The following is a 22,953-nucleotide window of genomic DNA, read 5'->3' as shown; positions in this document are numbered from 1 at the left end:
CCAGCTCCTGAGAAATCGGCCCATTATTGGACTTCTCCCTATGCCACATGGCTCTAATAAACCAGTGAGGGTCATAACGAGAAAAATGGAAGGATCAGGTCAGCCAAAGGAGACTTCCCAACAAGATGGAAAATCTGCTTGCATGACACTGATTATAAACAGTCAATAATTAACTTCACGGCCCAATTTGGGATCCTACAGTTTCACAAGACTAAATATATTCATCTCCATTTGTACTGCACTGAGCTTCCAGAATAATATACAATAAAAAATATTGTGACAAACAATACAACCTGAAACCAAGAGTTATTCATACCTATCAGGAATCTTTGCGATAATCATTGCACCTGCATTATCGTGGTACCTAACCTATAAGGATGTGTTTCCCTATTATGCCATAAAATAAAAAGGGGGCTGTATTATTAGATACATACTGAAACTTTAGGAGACTAAAACAGCTTATCCTTAGCAAATCTGACAAAATACTAGAAAGAAAATATTCCTCACCTTTTCCAATAATGCTAATGTAAGTGTTATGTCTATTTTAACTATAGCAATCACGTCTGCACTGATTATATTATTTCACTAACTGACATTAAGGGTGTGTTAAATCAACAATCTTGGCTTTTGCGTCAGCGTGTATAAATAAATATAAACTACCCTACTTTGTTAGTAGAAATGGTAACAGATACATATTAATATATCTTTAAAAAAAAAAGGTAAATCCGTCAATGAAATTAGGCCCCAAGGGCAGGGGAAGCCCTGGGTTTGTACACATTACCAGCGTGCAGAGCTCTGCTGCTCCCTACCTCTCACGTAAAGATTAGCAGGTGAAGAATAGCGAACTCCGGCACTGTTTGTTGCCACACATTCATATTTTCCCTGATCGGTCTCCTCACTATTTTCAATCTGTAAGGCACCTGCAAAGGAAGAAGAAAAAATAGCAAAAACCATTAAGGTCAGGTTTTATTTGTTCGTCATTCTGGTATCCTAATTTGGAGGAACTGTCGCAGGAACCTGCTGCTAAAACCGCCATCTATACATAGCTTATGCAGTCATCAGCCATGGAACGGAAGAACCTATTCACAGAAAGCAATAAGCAGCTTAAATAAGTGCTTTTAAAATGGTTACCAACATTTTAGATACGACTGACAAGCTACTTACTATTTTAGTGAATTGCAATAAAAATCACATCGCTGTGCTCTATACAAAACGTACAGATCATAGCTTTAGTAACAACCTCCAGAAATTAAAGAAATGGAATCTCTGCTTGGAGAAGTGCAATGAACATGTACCTGATATCCTATCCATGGTCTGGTTCCTACATGCTGCTTTCTTCCTTCTCTGGTTGGAGACCATTTTTGCAGTAGAAATGAGGGCTCGAGACATATATTGTCAATTTATGCATACGTAAGATGTACTATAATTACAAAGACTAGAGCAAATGTTTTCCATTGCTATGTACCATTATGTTTTAGTGCAAGTTCATGTTTCAACTGTAATTAGTAAAAGATAACAAAAATGATGGTGACATCAAAAAACTGAATACTAAGTAGCGCAGTTAGTGAATGTTGTTCGATAGCCGAGCTTGGACTGTATGGTGAAAGTTACCAAATTAAACTGAACACTAGGCAGTCTTCTACTGCCAAGTTAGGCAAGTGCATATTCATAGACTGAACAAACTGAAAATCAATACTGAAATAACATAAGGATCAAGATAAGCTAGTAAGAAGGCGAAAAGGAATGAGTCAGGTCCAAAACTCAAAGGGAAATTGCATTTTACAAAATGCCTTACCTCGAATTGGTGTATTTTCTGTAATGAAAGCAAAGGAAAAAAGTGACAGTGGTGAGGAATTACATTTAGTTATCAGGCACACCGCCAAAAATAAGGGCCCCGTATCCAGGAGTAAATTCTTCTAGCCACACACTCAAAAAACCTAATCTGAATAAAGTAGGACCAAATGTGTCAATGAAAATACGTAAGCCATTTTGTGGACTTCCTCTTATTTCTGACATTTAAAAATGCAGCAATTATGAAATAATGAAACACCAGTAAGCTGCAGTACTATCACTATCTTGATTCAGCAAAGTGGTGCCATTTACCACCAACAATGTGCAATATACCAAGTTAACGTTCTGTGCCCTATTGCCATTCGTACTAGCCCTGTAGTAATGGTCTTGCTTCATGTTTTCATTTTCAAATAGTGTCATATTAATGGTGTGCTGTCCTTAACGAGCAATAAGTTGGGAAGTCATGGGGGTCCACAATACAACCAGACACTAAATGAGGATGAGAGCGTCTAATGGATATAGCATTTAGCCAAGTGACCAGGAAGAATAACGGCAGCGCACAGAGGATACATTAAGTATATGGCAGATTTACAGCGATACACAGAATTTCTGGATCTGCTATGAAAATCATGGCTTCAAAAATAAACTGTGAATTTGTAACACATGCCACGCTGTGATAACGCTGGTCTTAAAAAACAAAATGTCCTCTGCTGCTATATCAAGTGGGTGGGGGGATATAAGACTGTAAACAATGGGTATGCTCACTTGGCAGGACTGCAGATATCACAGTACAAGACTCCTGCCAGATTACTTTAGGAAGCACTCATTTTGCTTTGCTAGATTAAATAACGTAAAATGTTTAAATCTGTGCAAATTAAACAGGAGTGTTAGTCACATAAAGCAATGTCTGATTTAGGGTGTACAAACTTTAGCACCATACGCAAATCTACCTACACTACTGTATTCTCTCCCCTTCTGCCTTTCCTTTTTCCCTCTACAAAGGCTTCTGATGTGCTTATGTGTCTCAATTTGTATGTTTTCTCTTATGCAGTCTAATTTGTATTTTGTTTATTGTTTTATATTACGTAAGATGGCCACCGGAAGAGTCTTTGAAGGGAGATGTGCCATTGCGGTTATTAGCGGCGGTGATGTGAGCCCGGAAGCATGCTCCAGCACATATAGCGCTGAGAGAGTTATTAGGCTATTTCAGGGCCGGGTTTTACAAGCAGTCATAAGATATGGGTGAGAATAACTGCTGGTTTGGCAGATAAAATGGAGGCCGAGAGTCTCATTCAGTGTCTAGAGCTGGAGATATGTGGATCTCCTGTGTGCTAGGCTGTGCTAAGGGCTAAAGAACTGGACACTATCTTGAGCGGGTGGACCCAATATATTGTGTATACTTTTTACTTTATATTTTCATTTTGTTTTGGAAAAGTCTGTCTTTTGTTTGCTATCCTGAGCGGTTCATGCAGTCTAAATAAACTTGCCTAGACATTTCAGCAATACCGCTCCTTATATAGCACCTACAGCATGTTGGAAGCCATCTCACCACTCACAGAACCACTCGCTATACTGAGAGAGGCAGCTGTAAGCATGTCCCATCACTGAGCTGTCAATCAAAGCGCTGGTGTATGCTTACAGCTGCCTCTCTCAGTATATAGAAACCCAGGAAGGAGGGCACAGAAAACATCATAACATGTCAGCTGTGCAGGGCCTTTATCCAGCCCAGGCCCTGTGTGGTTGAAGTATTGTGATTTTTCCATACCAATGGAGTGCGTCTGGTGCCTTGCTTCCTGGGTTTCTCAGTATTACAATAACCAAATGTGCCAGGACAACAGAATGATGGATGTGACTTATCTATTGCCGCTGACAGTATAGTGAGAAATGTTACTCCAGCCTGGGGCTGACATCGTTTTCTAGCATAGTTTCACATTCTGATGAATTTATCAGTTGGGTTTTGCCATATTCCATCCTGCTCCATCTCTGCTTACTTTTGTTAACGTAGGTGGAGCTGGCCAGGACTGGCGTCGAAACACCTAAAGTGGCAAAAATTTGGCAACACTCATGAGTTTTACGACAGAATTCTGGTAAAAATTCATTTTGAACTGTGGCCTTATTCTGCTGAAAATAGTGAGTGTAAAATTTCTTATGGCTTTCTTGTTGTATTTAAAAGAAGGCCTCTGACATACAGTAATCACATATTCTATTAATTTGTGACTTTAAAAAATCTGAATAACTGAGGTAGTGCCCTGTTTTATCATTGGGAATGCACATCAATACTGTCTTTAAATGTCAAACAATCCCAAGAACAGATCATTAACAGTTTTAGCTTCTTTCTGGAAAGCAAATAGCTCCTAGATCAATCTATTTTGTTCATTTTGATCATTTTTCCCTACAAACTGAAGTTTGTTATTCACGTACTGAGATGCACTAATGTATTGAGCGTCTGTTAGAAATAATGTGCTTTTTGATATACTCAACTTAGATGTATTGTAAAAATTCGAATAAACAGTACCAGTGATATTAATATCCAAAAATTATTAGTGATCCTCACAATATAATCTACCCTAAGGTAACTTCATGTTACACACTATTTGATAAGTGCCTCTAAATATAAAGTTTTTCTATAGCCATGAATATATTTAGACAAAAAATGGATTCTCTGTAGTTATAACAGTAAATTCATGTTACCATAGCCATTTTCAACAAATGTAATTTATCAATCAAAATATAGGGAAAAACAAGGTGCAGGAAGCCATCTATTTGCAGTAAAATATTTTCCCTATGCAACATGTTGGTGCCAATATTGTATCTCTGTAGAAATGACTATCCTGACTTCAATTTAGCAATGTAGGCATGGACAACTTATTTTTGACTATTTTTGACTGCTCTTTTGTCTTTTAATAGATTCACTAATATTACCTGTTTAACGGTCAGTTATTTACTTAAGATATTTAGCTTCCCCAATCATGAAAATATCTACTATCACAAAATCAATGAGAATTGAAAACAAAAAGTAAATGTTACTGATACATTAGTAAATATGCTTTTAATAGTAACTTTTTCATTATATGGGTAATATAAAATAACCTAACCTATGCAAATTTAAATTAAAAAAAATATCAGTAATGTGTGCCTATTGGTAATATTCTTCTAAACATTAGCATATAGTAAATTAATACAGAAAAGCTATAGTTAATAAAGCAGGGAATTTAGGCTTAAAGGTAAAAATACTGCATGGGAGGATAGAGGTTTTTAAAGTAAGCATCAACATTTTAAGGAACACTTGTTTCCAGAAAGAAAAAAAAAAAAGCAGTTGTTTGCCCATCCACAATTGGTGGAAGATCTGCCATAAGGAAGGGAGATTAATGAACCAGGAGGCTTTGATATGGGAAACAGAATCCACTTCATTATTTTTTATTCATTTGTTTGCAACACGATAGTTCTGAGAAATACACATTGTGTATATAATGTGAATGATAACAAGCTTCAAAACTTCAAAGGTTTCTTGGTAAAAGGGTATTCTCAAGTTGTCTCTTGAGCAGTTCAGGGCTCTGAAATCTGCTTACAGCCTTTCCTTCCTGGTTGTTTTGGGAGCAGATGCTCCTCCTTGATTGACAGTTACAGAGAGAAACTTCATTCAGCTAGTAAATATTAACAGGACTGTCAGTGTTTGTTCTAGGTCCACACTGCCATCAACATACTTGCACATAGAGATAACAGGGACTTTGAACAAGGAAATGGCTCAGAGAGTCATGATTAGGATAACTCCTTTGGAAACTATTGATTTTGGATACTGAAGTATTGTGATTCTACAAGACTGATAACCAGTAAGGTTCCGGACAGAGGTGGTACACGGAGTAGAAAAATGATGTATGAAAATCAATGAGCTGTATAGAGATGAAAGGATTCTTAGACGTTAACTCTGCTCCTGGAATGTAACACACTCAGCCAGGGACTGGTGGCCAAGTTCCATCAAAACCAGCTGTACACTATGTAAGAGAAAAGCTCTCACTGTACTCACTGCAGGAGAATGACGGTATATAGAAAAAACAAGTCAATTTCAAACGTGCTTATCTTTATGCTGACTTATTAAAACAATTTAATAACATGAAAATACCCCTTTAAGTATAATTACAAACATTAAACCAGTAGATAATTAATTAATTATTGAACTATTCAGGGCTTGCCCTACATGCTCACAATACTATACTTTGTAGAATAGACAGATTTGAATGATTCCCCCAATATACCAGTATATCTGATACTTCCCTGATCTGTCTAGAAAATGTCAGGACTTATAAATTAAATAAGGAAAATGCAGATACCCACATACAAAGAGGCAATTGTAGAAGAAAACACAGGGTTTTTTTTCCAAGTAAACTTGAAAAACCTGGGATAAAAACTGTAAATTACACTTTTGGCCACAGTCATGAAGCTCTGCTTGGCTTCAAAAATATAATTACAGTACTTACTGTTCTTAGCGTGGCCAAAACACAGCAATGCATTTCTGTTATAAGCCACTTACTTTTGGCCTACAGAACTGGGCCTTATGAATAAAACCTAGTCCTTAAGAAAAAGTGACAGAAGTGCTTAAAAAAAACCAAATCACTTTTCTTTAATCTATTGTGGAAAAATGAAAGCTCAAATTTTGCTTTGCTGCCTACACTAATTTCCACTGTCAGGTTACGGTCACACCAGTGTTGGGCCTGGTCAGTATTTCACACCAGTATATGTAAGCCAAAACCAGGAGTGGGTGATAATACAGAAGTGGTGACGTGTTTCTATTATGTTTTTCCTCTGATAGTTCCACTCCTGGTTTTGGCTTACAAATACTGATGTAAACTACTGACCAAATACTGACAGTGTGACGGTAGCCCTTAAAGTCCACCACTTGGACAACTTCTCCTAACCCTCACTTGACCCCCAGAAAATAATAAAGCCTATACTTATCTGCCGTGCTGACTCCCTTCCAGCGGTGTCTACACTTGCAATCCTGGGGCTCTTGTGCTGTTGTTATGACACGTGACGCTGGTGCCTAATCAGCATTGACGTCACTGTCCACGCCTCCTATCAAATTGAGCATGAAGACGAAGTCCGACATCAGCTGCAGCCTGGACTTTCTCTTCATGTTTGATTTGTCAGAAGGCGGGAACAGTGACACCAGCACTGATTGGGCGCCGGTATCACGTGTCAAAACAACGGGAATCCCAGGACCACGACTGTCATTACCCCTGGAACGGCGCAAGCACAGGAGGTGAACACAGGCTTTATTAGTTTATGGGGGCCAAAGATTTTGATCAAAAAGGAGATATCCTAGCAGTGGACAACTCCTTTAAGCCATACATAAATGTTATTGTGTCTAAAAGGATAAGTGCACTTTGTATTTGTGCACTAGGTTTAAAAGCTAGTAAATCTCCTGACGTACAGTGGCTTGTGAAATTATTCACCACCTCCACCACCTTGGCTTTTTACGTCTTTTGTTACAATACAACCTGTATTTAAACAATTTTGTCATCAGATTTGTGTGTGATGCATCAGCACTAAATAACTAGCTAAAGTTACTGAAGTGAGGAAAGTATAGGCATAAATTAAATTGATGGGATCAAATAACTAAAAATTGGAACGTGCATATGTATTCACCCCTTTTGCTATGAAGCCCCTAAAAATTTCTGGTGCAAGCAATTACCTTCATAAGTCACATTCTTAGTGTAAGGAAGTTCACCTGTGTGCCATCTAATTGTTGTACGGACTATCAGTATGTACACATATTTTCTAAAAGGCCACAGAGGTTGCAACACCATTAAGCAAGAGGCACCACTAACCAAACAACACCATGAAGACCAAGGAGATCTTCAAAGAAGTCAGGGACAAAGTTTTTGAGAAGTACAATTTAGGGTTGGGTTACAAAAATATTCCAATCGGGAGCACCATCAAATCCATCATCAACAAATGGAAAGAACATGGTACCACAACACACCTGCCAAAACAGGGCCACCCACCAAAACTCTCAGCCCAGGCAAGGAGTGCATTAAGCAGAGAGGAAGCACAGGGACCAAAAGGTAACCCTGAAGAAGCTGCAGAGTTCCCAAACAGAGACTGGAGTGTACAGGTCCTTCTCAAAAAATTACCATATAGTGTTAAATTTCATTATTTACCATAATGTAATGATTACAATTAAACTTTCATATATTATAGATTCATTATCCACCAACTGAAATTTGTCAGGTCTTTTATTGTTTTAATACTGATGATTTTGGCATACAACTCCTGATAACCCAAAAAACCTGTCTCAATAAATTAGCATATCAAGAAAAGGTTCTCTAAACGACCTATTACCCTAATCTTCTGAATCAACTAATTAACTCTAAACACATGCAAAAGATACCTGAGGCTTTTATAAACTCCCTGCCTGGTTCATTACTCAAAACCCCCATCATGGGTAAGACTAGCGACCTGACAGATGTCAAGAAGGCCATCATTGACACCCTCAAGCAAGAGGGTAAGACCCAGAAAGAAATTTCTCAACAAATAGGCTGTTCCCAGAGTGCTGTATCAAGGCACCTCAATGGTAAGTCTGTTGGAAGGAAACAATGTGGCAGAAAACGCTGTACAACGAGAAGAGGAGACCGGACCCTGAGGAAGATTGTGGAGAAGGACCGATTCCAGACCTTGGGGAACCTGAGGAAGCAGTGGACTGAGTCTGGTGTGGAAACATCCAGAGCCACCATGCACAGGCGTGTGCAGGAAATGGGCTACAGGTGCCGCATTCCCCAGGTAAAGCCACTTTTGAACCATAAACAGCGGCAGAGGCGCCTGACCTGGGCTACAGAGAAGCAGCACTGGACTGTTGCTAAGTGGTCCCAAGTACATTTTTCTGATGAAAGCAAATTTTGTATGTCATTCGGAAATCAAGGTGCCAGAGTCTGGAGGAAGACTGGGGAGAAGGAAATGCCAAAATGCCTGAAGTCCAGTGTCAAGTACCCACAGTCAGTGATGGTGTGGGGTGCCATGTCAGCTGCTGGTGATGGTCCACTGTGTTTCATCAAGGGCAGGGTCAATGCAGCTAGCTATCAGGAGATTTTGGAGCACTTCATGCTTCCATCGGCTGAAATGCTTTATGGAGATGAAGATTTCATTTTTCAGCACGACCTGGCACCTGCTCACAGTGCCAAAACCACTGGTAAATGGTTTACTGACCATGGTATTACTGTGCTCAATTGGCCTGCCAACTCTCCTGACCTGAACCCCATAGAGAATCTGTGGGATATTGTGAAGAGAAAGTTGAGAGACGCAAGACCCAACACTCTGGATGATCTTAAGGCCACTATTGAAGCATCCTGGGCCTCCATAACATCTCAGCAGTGTCACAGGCTGATTGCCTCCATGCCACGCCGCATTGAAGCAGTCATTTCTGCCAAAGGATTCCCGACCAAGTATTGAGTGCATAACTGAACATTATTATTTGTTGGTTTTTTTGTTTGTTATTAAAAAACACTTTTATTTGATTGGATGGGTGAAATATGCTAATTTATTGAGACAGGTTTTTTGGGTTATCAGGAGTTGTATGCCAAAATCATCAGTATTAAAATAATAAAAGACCTGACAAATTTCAGTTGGTGGATAATGAATCTATAATATATGAAAGTTTAATTGTAATCATTACATTATGGTAAATAATGAAATTTAACACTATATGCTAATTTTTGGAGAAGGACCTGTATGTCCATACCACCACAATAAGCAGTACACTTCATAGAGGTGGCCTTTATGGAAGATTGGGCAGAAAAGAACCTTTACTTAAGGTACCTTCACACATAACGATATCGTTAACGATATCGTTGCTTTTTGTGCCGTAGCAACGATATCGTTAAGGAAATCGTTCTGTGTGACAGCGACCAACGATCAGACCCCTGCTGGGAGATCGTTGGTCGCTGAACAAAGTCCAGAACTTTATTTCGTCGCTGGATCTCCCGTGGACATCGCTGGATCGGCGTGTGTGACACCGATCCAGCGATGTCTTCACTGGTAACCAGGGTAAACATCGGGTAACTAAGCGCAGGGCCGCTCTTAGTAACCCGATGTTTACCCTGGTTACCAGCGTAAAAGTAAAAAAAAAAAAACACTACATACTTACCTACCGCTGTCTGTCCCCGGCGCTGTGCTTCTCTGCACTCCTCCTGCACTGGCTGTGAGCGTCGGTCAGCCGGAAAGCAGAGCGGTGACGTCACTGCTCTGCTTTCCGGCCGCTGTGCTCACAGCCAGTGCAGGAGGAGTGCAGAGAAGCTGAGCGCCAGGGACAGACAGCGGTAGGTAAGTATGTAGTGTTTGTTTTTTTTTACTTTTACGCTGGTAACCAGGGTAAACATCGGGTTACTAATTCCAGATTGTGAAGTTGAGGTAGCAAAACACGAAAAATGCCAAGGTGGATAAATCTGAAATTAAACTGAGGGTAATAAGGGAATTGATGCTACTAAATCACAAGACACCTAGTGAAAACTGTAAAGCTATTCCAGAGATGACATCTAATGGATCTATTGGTGGTCGTAATTGAAAAAAAAAATCATTTGAATGTACCCTCACATTGAAATTGCTACACCAAAAAGAAATATCTCTATTCATTCAGTATCCAGCATTGAATATGAGCACCACACAAAAATGTATGCACTTACATGCCTTGGCATGCTATTAATGAAGTTATTAATGGTTTTGTGAGAAAGGTTTTGTCACACTGAATGCACTGCTGTTGTTGGCAGCTCCCTTTGCCATTACTGACCAATGATGACCTAAATGTGCACTATGGAAGACAAGAACACTTCAAAAGATTGTAGCACATTTAGGCTTCTTTGTGTAGTATGAGCAACACATGTGGCCTGTCTTTCTCGTGTTGAAAAATGGCTCCTGGGACACTGACAGATTCCCTTGGGAAGGCCTTTTTATGGTGTTGCCCATGAGGACTCCACACCAATCTCTGGTTTACATTGTGTCCATTCCAGCCTATATTGACATCTTGCTCTGCACCATAACACCCTTTAACAGTGGACTGTATAGGACTGGGGTGAAGTTATTTTTTTCTGATGAAGCCACCTTCAGACTGTTTCTGACATCTGGAGAAATAATTGTCCAGAGAAGAGGTAAGCTCTACCAGGAGTCATATTTCATGCCAACAACAGAAACATCCTGACATAATTCATATGTGGTTGCTTTTTATCCAATTCAGATGTTACGAACCTATCACAGATCCGGGTTGTACTTCCCTCACTCTGGATCTGAACTCTGTTGTGCTCCACATCTTTCCAGATGGCCTAGCGTGATCTCATGTGATCATCTACCAAGGCCTATATAAGGCCTACCAAGACACACAACTGTGTCTAGGTATTACAGTGGGTACGGAAAGTATTCAGACCCCTTTTAATTTTTCACTTTTTGTTTCATTGCAGCCATTTGGTAAATTCAAAAAAGTTCATTTTTTTCTCATGAATGTACACTCTGCACCCCATCTTGACTGAAAGAAAATAGAAATGTAAGAATGTTTGCAAGTTTATTAAAAAGGAAAAACTGAAATATCACATGGTCATAAGTATTCAGACCCTTTGCTCAGTATGTAGTAGAAGCACGCTTTTGAGCTAGAACAGCCATGAGTCATCTTGGAAATGATGCAACAAGTTTATCACACCTGGATTTGGGGATCCTCTGCCATTCTTCCTTGCAGGTCCTCTCCAGTTCCGTCAGGTTAGATGGTGAACGTTGGAGGACAGCCATTTTCAGGTCTCTCCAGAGATGCTCAATTGGGTTTAGGTCAGGGCTCTGACTGGGCCAGTCAAGAATGAGCACAGAGTTGCTTAGGGTCATTGTCTTGCTGGAAGGTGAACCTTTGGCCAAGTCTGAGTTCCAAAGTTCTCTGGAAGAGGTTTTCATCCCGGATATCTCTGTACTTGGTCAAATTCATGTTTTCTTCAATAGCAACTAGTCGTCCTGTCCCTGCAGCTGAAAAACACCCCTAAGCATGATGCTGCTACATGTTTCACTGTTGGTATTGTATTGGGAAATTGATGAGCAGTGCCTGGTTTTCTCCACACATACCGCTTAGAATTATCACCAAAATTATCACAGCAGGACTTCAATGAAGGAGTAGAACCATCTCTAGGAGGATCACAAGGAAATGGACAGCATGTGACTTAAATATACGAGTGTCTGAGCAAAGGGTCTGACTACTTATGACCATGTGATATTTCAGTTTTTCTTTTAATAAATTTGCAAACATTTCTTCATTTCCATTTTTTGCAGTCAAGATGAGGTGCAGAGTGTACATTAATGAGAAAAAAAAATTACTTTTTGAATTTATCAAATGGCTGCAATGAAACAAAGAGTGAAAAATTTAAAGTGGTCTGAATACTTTACGTACCCACTGTAAGTCTCTTAGTTTCTTGGTGTACCACAACTTGTTCCCGGTCTCCCAGGACCTCCGCTATGTGTCTGCCTGCAGCTTCCAAGAAGGCTCGTGCTGGTTTGCGACTTTCAGGACCTCATTAAGACTTTTAGTTTGCCTCTGCTACTTGTCCGCCTGCAGCTTTCAGGATGTCTCCTGTCCGCTAGAGGCTTTCGGAACCATTGCTATGTGTCTGCCTGCAGCTTCCAGTAACTCTGCTACCTGTCTGCGGTCTCCTGTAGGTCTCTGCTCTGCCTACAGCTTCCAGTGCCTCTGCTACCTATTTGCGGTTTACAGTACCTCTTGCTGCTTGTCTGAGGTCTCCAGGATGTCTACTGTTTCCCACGTGTTTCTTGTCTGAGGTCTCCAGGACGTCTACTTTTTCCCACGTGTGTCAACTGCCTGTCCACTTGCGGCTTCCAGAATTTCTTTAAGACTTTTAGTTTGCCTCTGCTAATGCTTCCCCTGCAGGTTTCAGGATGTTTCCTGTTCACTTGCAGCAACCAGTAACTCTGCTTCCTTCATGTGGTAGAAGCAGAAAACTTTGTGCAAACCAAAATTTATGTCACAACTGTAGCTGGATGTCTGGCTCATAACCCAATGTTATGCAATTCTGATGGTTCCGATGGTTTGTGTAGATAATGTTTGTGTTGACTCCCTGGGCTTGGTATGTGATGTCTAATTTTACTTGCATTTCAGAATAGATCACAACTTGCCATTCTTCAAATCTTAGGAGATCACGTGATGTGATGTGAAGCTCCAATTCTTTCCTGCAATTAATCATGTTTTTGATACAAGTCTCAGCTTGCATACATCGCTGCTATTAATACTTTCTCTGCTGGAACATAGTAACCTGAATTAACTTCACTGTTATCCTTGTGATTAACCATTGCTTTGCTGGAAGATACAAGTTTCCAGTCCTGTGATTAACTACATCACTGTTGGAAGATACCAGTTTGCTATACAGCTACTGTTTCGATGTGTATCCGCAAACCTGGCTCTGCTTCATCTGTGTTGCCTGCTCTGCTTGTTTGTCTGCTGTCCTCCATAACCTCCTGTCCTTGCTGGTTCATATGTCATTTGTCAAGAGCCCTTCTGCTGCATCATAGCCTTTGGTCTTTGCTGATCACCTTGACCTACTATGATTTTTGAGAATCCACCTTACCAGGTGGGCCCATAACACTTTATAATACAGCTTATCAGAGAATTTTTCTTCCTTTTCCATTTACGGGCTATTTCTTCCTCTCTCCCTAGCGTTCTGAACTTATGAACATATCAGCCACTCTAAAAAAAATCTGTCTTGGTCAACACAAGACTGCCAACAGTGAGGTGTCAGGTAACACTTCCTACTATAATTTATGGAGAAGGGAGGAGGCATGAGCATCAAAGCGAGGAAACACAGAGAGATAAACAAAAATATAGTGCAAAGCTTTCTTCCTCCAGCTACTGCTGCCTCTATTTGATCACCAATAAAGAATGTAGAGCAGGAATCCATCTTTTTGTGTGCTGTACAATATATGGGAAAGATCATAGCAGTTAGTCTCCTTAGTCTCCATAGGTTTAGAGTCAGTTGCAATTTAAGAGATAGAACCTAAAAATGGAAAAACTGTTACTTTAAAGTAAAGCTACTATTTAACCCCTTAATGATCAGGGGTGTTTCACTTTTTGAATTTCTGTTTTTTGCTCCCCTTCTTCCCAGAGCCATAACTTTTTATTTTTCAATCAATATGGCTGTGTGAGGGCTTGTTTTTTGCGGAAAGAGTTGTACTTTTGAACGCCACCATTGGTTTTAACATATTGTGTACTGGAAAACATAAAAAAAAATTCCAAGTGTGGTGAAATTGCAAAAAAAAGTGCAATTCCATAGTTGTTTTTTGTTGTGTTTTTTTTTACCAAATTCACTAAATGCTAAAACTGACCTGTCATTATGATTCTCCAGGTCATTATGAGTTCACAGGCACCGATCATGTATAGGCTCTTTGTTATTTAAGTTGTGAAAAAAAAATCCAAAATGTGTTTTAAAAAAATGGTGATTTTTTTCCGAGGCCTGTAGCGTCTCCATTTTTAGTGATCTGGGGTTGGGTGTAGATACGATCTTTTGATCACCCATTATTGCAATGTTGCTGAGACCAAAAAACGTAATTCTGGCCTTTTGAATTTTTTTTTCGTTACGCCGTTTAGCGATCAGGTTACTTCATTTTTTAGATTTATAGATCGGCTATTCTGAACGCGGCGATACGAAATATGTGTATACCGTATATACTCGAGTATAAGCCGACCGAGTATAAGCCGACCCCCCTAATTTTGCCACAAAAACTGGGAAAACTTAATGACTCGAGTATAAGCCTAGGGTGGAAAATGCAGCAGCTACCGGTAAATTTCAAAAGTAAAAATAGATACCAATAAAAGTAAAATTAATTGAGACATCAGTAGGTTAAGTGTTTTTGAATATATTGAATCAGGAGCCCCATATAATGCTCCATAAAGTTTGATGGGCCCCATTAGATGCTCCATATTAAAATATGCCCCATATAATCCTGCATAAAGGGTAATAAGGGCCCCATAAGATGCTCCATAGAGATATTTGCCATATATAGTGCTGCACAAGTGTTATGGCCCCATAAGATGTTCCATACAGTCACTTGCCCCATATAGTGCAACACAAGTGTTATGGCCCCATAAGATGCTCCATATAGTCACTTGCCCCATATAGTGCTGCACAAGTGTTATGGCCCCATAAGATGTTCCATACAGTCACTTGCCCCTTATAGTGCTGCACAAGTGTTATGGCCCCATAAGATTTTCCGTAGTCACTTGCCCCATATAGTGCTGCACAAGTGTTATGGCCCCATAAGATGTTCCATACAGTCACTTGCCCCTTATAGTGCTGCACAAGTGTTATGGCCCCATAAGATTTTCTGTACAGTCACTTGCCCCTTATAGTGCTGCACAAGTGTTATGGCCCCATAAGATTTTCCGTACAGTCACTTGCCCCATATAGTGCTGCACAAGTGTTATGGCCCCATAAGATGTTCCATACAGTCACTTGCCCCATATAGTGCTGCACAAGTGTTATGGCCCCATAAGATGCTCCGTACTGTCACTTGCCCCATATAGTGCTGCACAAGTGTTATGGCCCCATAAGATTTTCCGTACAGTCACTTGCCCCATATAGTGCTGCACAAGTGTTATGGCCCCATAAGATGCTCCGTACAGTCACTTGCCCCATATAGTGCTGCACAAGTGTTATGGCCCCATAAGACGCCCCATACAGCCACTTGCCCCTTATAGTACTGCACAGGTGTTATGGCCCCATAAGATGCTCCATATAGTCACTTGCCCCAAATAGTGCTGCACAAGTGTAATGGCCCCATAAGATGCTCCATATAGACACTTGCCCCATATAGTGCTGCACATGGCCCCATAAGATGCTCCATATAGTCACTTGCCGCATATAGTGCTGCACATGCCCCCATAAGATGCTCCATATAGACACTTGCCACATATAGTGCTGCACATGGCCCCATAAGATGCTCCATATAGTCACTTGCCGCATATAGTGCTGCACATGCCCCCATAAGATGCTCCATATAGACACTTGCCACATATAGTGCTGCACATGGCCCCATAAGATGCTCCATATAGTCACTTGCCGCATATAGTGCTGCACAAGTGTTATGGCCCCATACAGATGCTCCATACAGTCACTTGCGCCATATGCTTTTGCTGCGATAAAAAAGAAAATCACATACTCACCTCTCTTCTCTCAGGACCCCCGGCACTGGCAATATTTACCTGCTCCTCATGCAGCTCCGTCTTCGGCACTGACGTTCAGCAGAGGGCGTGCAGACATCGTAACCGTGCCCTCTGACCTGAGCGTCACAGCCAGAGGACTCTGAAGACGGAGCCGCACTGGAAAGAGGAAAGGTAAATATCGCGCAGCGCTCACCCTCCCCATATACTCACCTACTGCTTTTGCGGTCCCTGCTTCTTCCACCGCTGCATCTTCTTCCTGTATTGAGCTGTCACAGTTACTGCTCATTACAGTATTGAATATGCGGCTCCACCTCTATGGGAGGTGGAGCCGCATATTCATTACTGTAATGAGCGGAATCATGTGACCATTCAGTACAGGAAGAATCTGCAGCGCTGGAAGAAGCAGGGACTGCAGGGACCGTGCCGGGAGTAGGTAAGTATGATTACACAGCCCCCGCCCCCCCTCACCTGCCGACCCCCAGGTATGACTCGAGTATAAGCCAAGAGGGGGACTTTCAGCCCCAAAAAATGGGCTGAAAATCTCAGCTTATACTCAAGTATATACGGTATTTGATTTTTTATTTTGAATGTGGCAAATTATTTTTTTAATAACTTTTTTTTACTTTTTGCATGCTTCAATAGTCTCCATGGAAGACTAGAAGCTCCAATTGTCTCTGCTACACCCAGGCGAAGATCAGATCACCTGTCTGAAGCAGAAATGCTCACATGCTATGAATGTTGACCACGGGGTGGAGCTCATAGCAATCTGGTAATGACAACCATAGAGGTCTGCTGACCTCTGTCATGCTGACCCATTGGTAATTCGTGATCATGTGACTGAGTCACTGATGGGCGGGATTAGCGACGCCCTTCTGGTAAGCGAGAGTTACATGCTGTTGTCAGAGATTGACAGCAGCATTTAACTAGTTAACAGTGCGGGTGGATCCCGATTCCACCCGAGGCTGTTGTGGGCACATGTCAGCTGTATACATCAGCTGTCATGTGCCTGGAAAGGTGCGTGCTCAGCGCCAGAGCCCGCCCCAAACAGGTAGAGTCCGACTTGGCCGTACTTTTACGCCCAATGTCAGAAAGGGGTTAAAGCCTTTGTTCTATCATTATAACTCCTATTCATGTGTCTTAGTAGGGCATATAGATGTCATAGAAAAGGTCCCATCGCTTAGGATGAACCCTTATGAGCAAGGAAGGTGGAGTGTCTTATGCTTTGCCAAGTGGTCTATGTACCACATGGATGTCCATCTAAATGGCGTCAATATAATGCTACAATTCCTCAATTGACCAGTGATGAGACAACCCAATAAATCTTATACAAAACAATATTATCCCACTTTTTAATATGATGTGTGGTTTAATTAATCACAATGCACAACTATTTGCAGACAGTCTAGGCAGTCCTCTGTGAGCTAATCACTATTACTAGGGTCGGCTTACACTTTATGTTTTACCTGTATTTTTTTGGGGGGGTCAAATCTAAGGCTAGGTTCACATCAGCATTTTGAATATTATGTTGAGAATTCATGTTAGGGATGGATCCATCACTCAACGGTTACCATCATTTTGCCTGAAAACAAAAGTGCAACATGATGCACTATTTGTTTGATAAAAAATGAAGAGCCCTCAAAGTAGACATATACTGTAACTAGCCTAGTATACCAAGGATCAGCTTTATTTGCATATAATTAGATAGTCCTTAGAATAAAAGTTACTTGTGACAGCTATACTTAGTAGTGACTATCTAAAGAAAGATTTCTTTACACCGGAGGACTAATAGTAGTATAGTAAAGCACCCTGATGAAGAGGGCCTGAGCCCTTGAAATGCATTGGTTTGCTGACTAGCTATATTAGCACACCTGTCCTCTTTAGCCCCGTAGCGTGGTGACCTCACCAGCAGCTCTGCCCACCCTCTCCGACCGCTACCTCAGCGCTGCATCCGGCCGGGGCACGCAAGGTTTCGCGGTCGCACGGCTTCTGCCGCCACTCTCTCCTTAACCCACCGCTCTGTCATAGTGGTACACCTAGCGGTGGCTCAGACTTTCCGGAACCGCTTCCCTCCGCACTCAGCACCACAGTGAGTATAGCATATTTTATGTGCACATAGCAATTGTGGCATATTAGTGCTCCAACATACTAGGGGAGCATTTCTCCTCATCTCAACATATGGGCAATCAATTCTAATCACAGTAATCCTTGTCAGCCAGCATCTGATGGTCATCTTACTACCTTAACCTAACGGAATCCTGCGCTACTCCCACCAGCAGTAAGTTTATTGTGTACTGGGAAAACTAGACCACATTTATTTAAAACCACCATTACCTATAAAGGTTGTACATTTATCTAAGCAGGGGCATCTACTATAAACCTCTGAAGATTGAGCAACTGTGGTCATCACAATACCCGCATCAATTGCAGATACACAGGGATCACGTCTCTTCATTGCACATTTCCATTTAATATCTGAGTGAGTATATATTATAAATCTATTTAGTCTCACTATATTCACCAATACAAACATTTACCCCCTTTTTTTTTTTTTTTTCTCTCCTCATTCCCCTAAGATTCTGGTAGTACTTTAAGGACCCATTGCAACATCCACTGCATAACCAATGATTACTCATTAAGTAAGTGCTCTCTTATTCATTTATTCATCTATTTTTCTTTTTATTGTTCGCTTTTGTAGACAGCGCAGGTGAATACCACTCTTTTTCATTTTATATACTTTACAGGTCTACACAGAACCTGTCACAATCACCAGCAGCACGCTACATTCAGCAATTTTGTTTCCCCACTAGGGACTATCAGGAGCGCCAGTGCTTTTTACTTTCTTTTATAGTAAAGCACTATATTGCTACAAAAAAGAATAAGAAAAGGAGATGCAGAAATATTCTGAAACATTTGTGACAGTTGGTGGTCTTTCCTAATGCTGTGAATTCCCCCAGCCTCTTTCAGTGACGGCAACTGCTGCGTACAAGAACATACTGCTTCTCAATGAACAACGACCACGTCGCATAATTTCTACTTGTGAATATGTCAGGCTCATGAGTACGAATCCAGTGCAGTGTATTCTTCCTAAAGAACTATTAGTGAAAAGTCAAAAGCACATTATTATATGAGCCCTTTGCTCTATTATCCCTTTGGATCTTGAGGTACAAAGAGTTTTATAGAATCATGACAAAATGTACCTGATGATGTATGTCATCATATGTCATTGATCTTAAAATTAAGTTAGAAAGTTCTTGGTATCTACGTTTCCAGTACACTAGTAGTATAAATGCTGCAAAAAGTACAGTTCTAAACATGTAGACAAAAACTTGTTTTAAAGGGAAAGTGTCATCCGACAATAAACTACTGTTTAAATCAGGTTTTTATGTTAAATGTATTTCTTTTTATTTTTCACAATGTTTTTTTTTCTATATCACAATCTTTATCAAAAATAAAAATATATTTTTTTGCAATTTCCACACTGGCCTTCCATTTTTTTTTGTTTTGTTTTTTTAAGAACTCCACAAGTGCGTTACCAACAATGAACCAATGTCAACTACGTGGGTGGATCCTGTGTTATCAGCAGAGTATATTATATACAGGTATTACCTGTCATTGTAATCCTGCCTGATAAGGAGGCTGCTGAAAAGAACTGGACGTAGGAGTCTAAAAAGCCCCTGTGGCCAGTACGAAACTTGCAAGATTTAAAGTTTTATTTTAAGAAAAGATTGTGATAAAAATAGTCAAAAATTTAAAAAATTAAACATGTAAACATAAAAACCTGATTTAAACAAAGGGTAATTTCCTGGCAATATATTGCTTTTAAACTGGGAGAAACTAAAGGGGTTAGAAAGCAAAGGAAAATCATACTACATAATTCTGAAATCTCCCATCCAAAACAAGTGGAAGAAATTTCACCAATATGTGGTAAATATTTCTACAGGATCTAGTTAATGGGCAATTTGCAAGTTAATAAGGGAAGGAATAGATTAACACATGTATTAAGTGTTATTATGTTAGAAGGGATTTTTTGCTTTTGTAGTGCAGCCATTTAGGATGTTAGTATTATAGGCAAAGCATGCGTTGTCAAAGCTTGTTAGAATTAGTTGAGGGCAGATTGGCTTTCGTTGGGTCTTTGGTTTATTTACCAACTTACCAAAAGTCTCTGTTAAAAAGAGTGAAACAAAAGAAAGGAAAAAAAAGTTAACCATTTGTTATTGTATTAAAACACATCAAATGTAATGTCAAAGCCATTTGATTAAATACATTGTAGTCTGTAAAAGCTCAGATTAAGTTTAGATTTACATTACATAAAGCAATCTGTTATTTTATGATGTTTCATTTATGTTATCACATAGATCTCACAAAACACACAAAGTATTAAAATTAAATATTTAGTGGCTGAAACTTGTCAACGCTAAAAGGATCATAAATAGGGAACTGACCTAGGGTTAAAGGCATGGATCTAAAAACTCAGAGATGTGTGCCAAAAATGCCCAGGACATGAAAGCGGATTGGAGCTAAGTACAAGTAATAAACAAAAACCCTGTGCCTGTCCTGTACTTGCCACAGATCTCGGCCATTCGTGGTACATGGTCTGCAGTTTGGCCCAGGAATCAGACTACAGCCCCCTGGTCACCACATGTGGGCCCACCAAAATGTGAAAGCATCATTAGTAAAGGTGTTGAATGTGTACAGAGTTTGAGAACTTCTTTATTTTCTCATCATCACAAATACCAATGGAACGAGCGCTATCATCTCTCCAAATGAATGTCAACCAAGAAGAAAAAAGGTCTGTATAGAAAATAGATCTATCAAGAGATGTACACAGTAAGATTCCATTAATCTGGCATGTGGAAATTCACAATGGAGCTTTGTAGAGAATGTGCTGAGGGATAGTAGTAGATAAGCATCAGGTGAAGAGGAATAATACAGCACTGTGCTAGGTGGGCAACCAGAGGGTATGTTTCAGGGCACACAAGGTCATGTGGAGGCAGAAAGTATTCTACAACACAGCAAAAAGAGGGAAATGTCTGAGAAGCTAAGGGAAGAAGAAAGGAGAAACTGGAACCGGAAGCAAAGAGCGGCTACCACAGGTGGAGGAATGGAGGTCACCGAAAGAGAGACAACAACATCACCACAGATAGGATTATATACTTCCATTGTGGGGGATACACTGGGAGACTAAGCAGCTAGGACATTATGAAGCAGTAGGGCCAATTATGTCAAGACAAAATGTAATGATTTCTGAAGCAGCAGACACTACAGCGGCAGAGTAGAGGTAATAATAAAAATCTTTACTTATATAGCACCAGCATGGATACAGTGATTATGGCCTGCGACCTCTCATGTTAGGTAATGCCCAGTGCAACAATATGAACTGTTGGTTTTTGCCCAATAGTATTAAACAGAAAATGGACAAAGTAAAGATCCATTTACACGGTACGATAATTGTGAAAAAGGATTCCTAGGAACTATTATTTTATGAAAATTATGCAGTTTAAACAGGTTGACAATCATCCCACGAACTAGCAAAATGCCCGGTAAAAAGATAATTTGCATGGCACAAAAGATCACCGTTTTAGCAGCACATTGCTGACAACAATGGCAATCTATTAGTGATTGTTCCTTGCCCATCTGAAGACAGGTTGGCCTGTGTAAGCACGTCATTAGATGGCCCCCGAACGGCATGCATGTTACTGATTGGCAGTCATTAGCACAGCACATAGTGTAATTGAATCTTTACAGCCCTGTTAATTGGTCCTGGTACTTCATGGCCAAATGGTACACAGTTGGGTACATTATGCTAATCTCTGGGGTATGTAACATTTAGATGATAGCTAAACATTCTTTATTTTACCCCCCAATATTGAATATTAAAGAGGTGCAGGATTAAAAGGAGAATACTCGATGCCAGATTAAAGAAACCATGCTGTATGCCACCAGCACATAGTCAAACAGCAAAGACACAATTGGATCTGTCAGTACGTGCAGTCAGGAGGAGGCTACCATACAGGATATTCTGCAGCATCCGATCGTCCCAGCTGCTGTTAGATTGCCATCGTTACAAAGCCTTTCCTGTGGGCCTACCGCCTGCTCTGGTAACACCGGGAAGGAATGGATACTGTAGGTGGTCACAGGCATTGCACGAACACACAGGCCAGTAAGTGGCACTGCAAACATAAATCAGTGTATTATTGGCAGCTTCAGAGGAAGTATAGCTGCTGCTTGTTGTCGGCCATATTATGTAGGTATCGTATGAACTGTTAAACACTACCTATAGGCCTAGGGGAGAGTCCAGCTCTGAACACAGATTATAACCACTTACACAAGTCAGGAAAATTATATCATCTTAAAAAAAGCCTTTGACTTTTTCTGGTTCTGTGGAATGAAGGCATAATCTTACTTTTCTTATGCTGTGTGTGTAAAAATAAGTAGAAAGTCTTGGGTTTCCGGCTCGGAATATCTGCATGTAGCACCGACACCAGTAATGGGAGAAAATGTACTGTAACATTTGCCATCAGGCAAGCCTGTACACATTTATTTCACTTATATTCACATTGATATGCCTATAACATCGTAATATAATAAATGATCCTGAGTGATATATTTAATGCAGTATATAATTGTATTTCTTCATAGCTTTATTAAACCCATTTCCTTTTTTAGGCGTACAAAGTAAAAATGCTAGCAGCTTCTGGACAAGGGGTCGCTTCTCGTCATCTACCTCAGCTTTTCAATAGCTCGTCATACAGCAGTCACCACTTCATTTCTCTCTAGAAACACTCCAGCCTTTGCCATCCATAAAATTAACTCGCCAAGTTCCATACATCTAATCTAAATACTTTTAGATGGCAAAGTTTGCGCACATCATGTCCCCATTCCTACATATTTTATTCAATCACAAATTTCTAAATGAAAGCCATATTTTGGAATTTTTGCAACTATATTAACAAACCATACTACATTTTAAGTGGCTC

General features: G+C 40.3%; 1 protein-coding gene across 7 annotated transcripts in view; it reads right to left on the bottom strand.

The window, feature by feature from the left end:
- The window catches only part of PTPRS (protein tyrosine phosphatase receptor type S), a 715,207-nt gene that overhangs the window by 352,703 nt on the left and 339,551 nt on the right, over positions 1 to 22,953 (bottom strand). For all 7 annotated transcript variants that reach the window (XM_069767783.1, XM_069767788.1, XM_069767782.1 and 4 more), the window contains exon 6: positions 810 to 920. In XM_069767783.1, the coding sequence (XP_069623884.1) occupies positions 810 to 920 (111 nt within the window). The remainder of the gene's footprint in view (positions 1 to 809; positions 921 to 22,953) is intronic.

Source organism: Ranitomeya imitator, chromosome 1 (assembly GCF_032444005.1).
Source record: "Ranitomeya imitator isolate aRanImi1 chromosome 1, aRanImi1.pri, whole genome shotgun sequence".
Lineage (NCBI taxonomy): Eukaryota > Metazoa > Chordata > Amphibia > Anura > Dendrobatidae > Ranitomeya > Ranitomeya imitator.
Note: the sequence above shows the minus strand (reverse complement) of the source record. Positions and strands in the feature narration are given on the sequence as shown.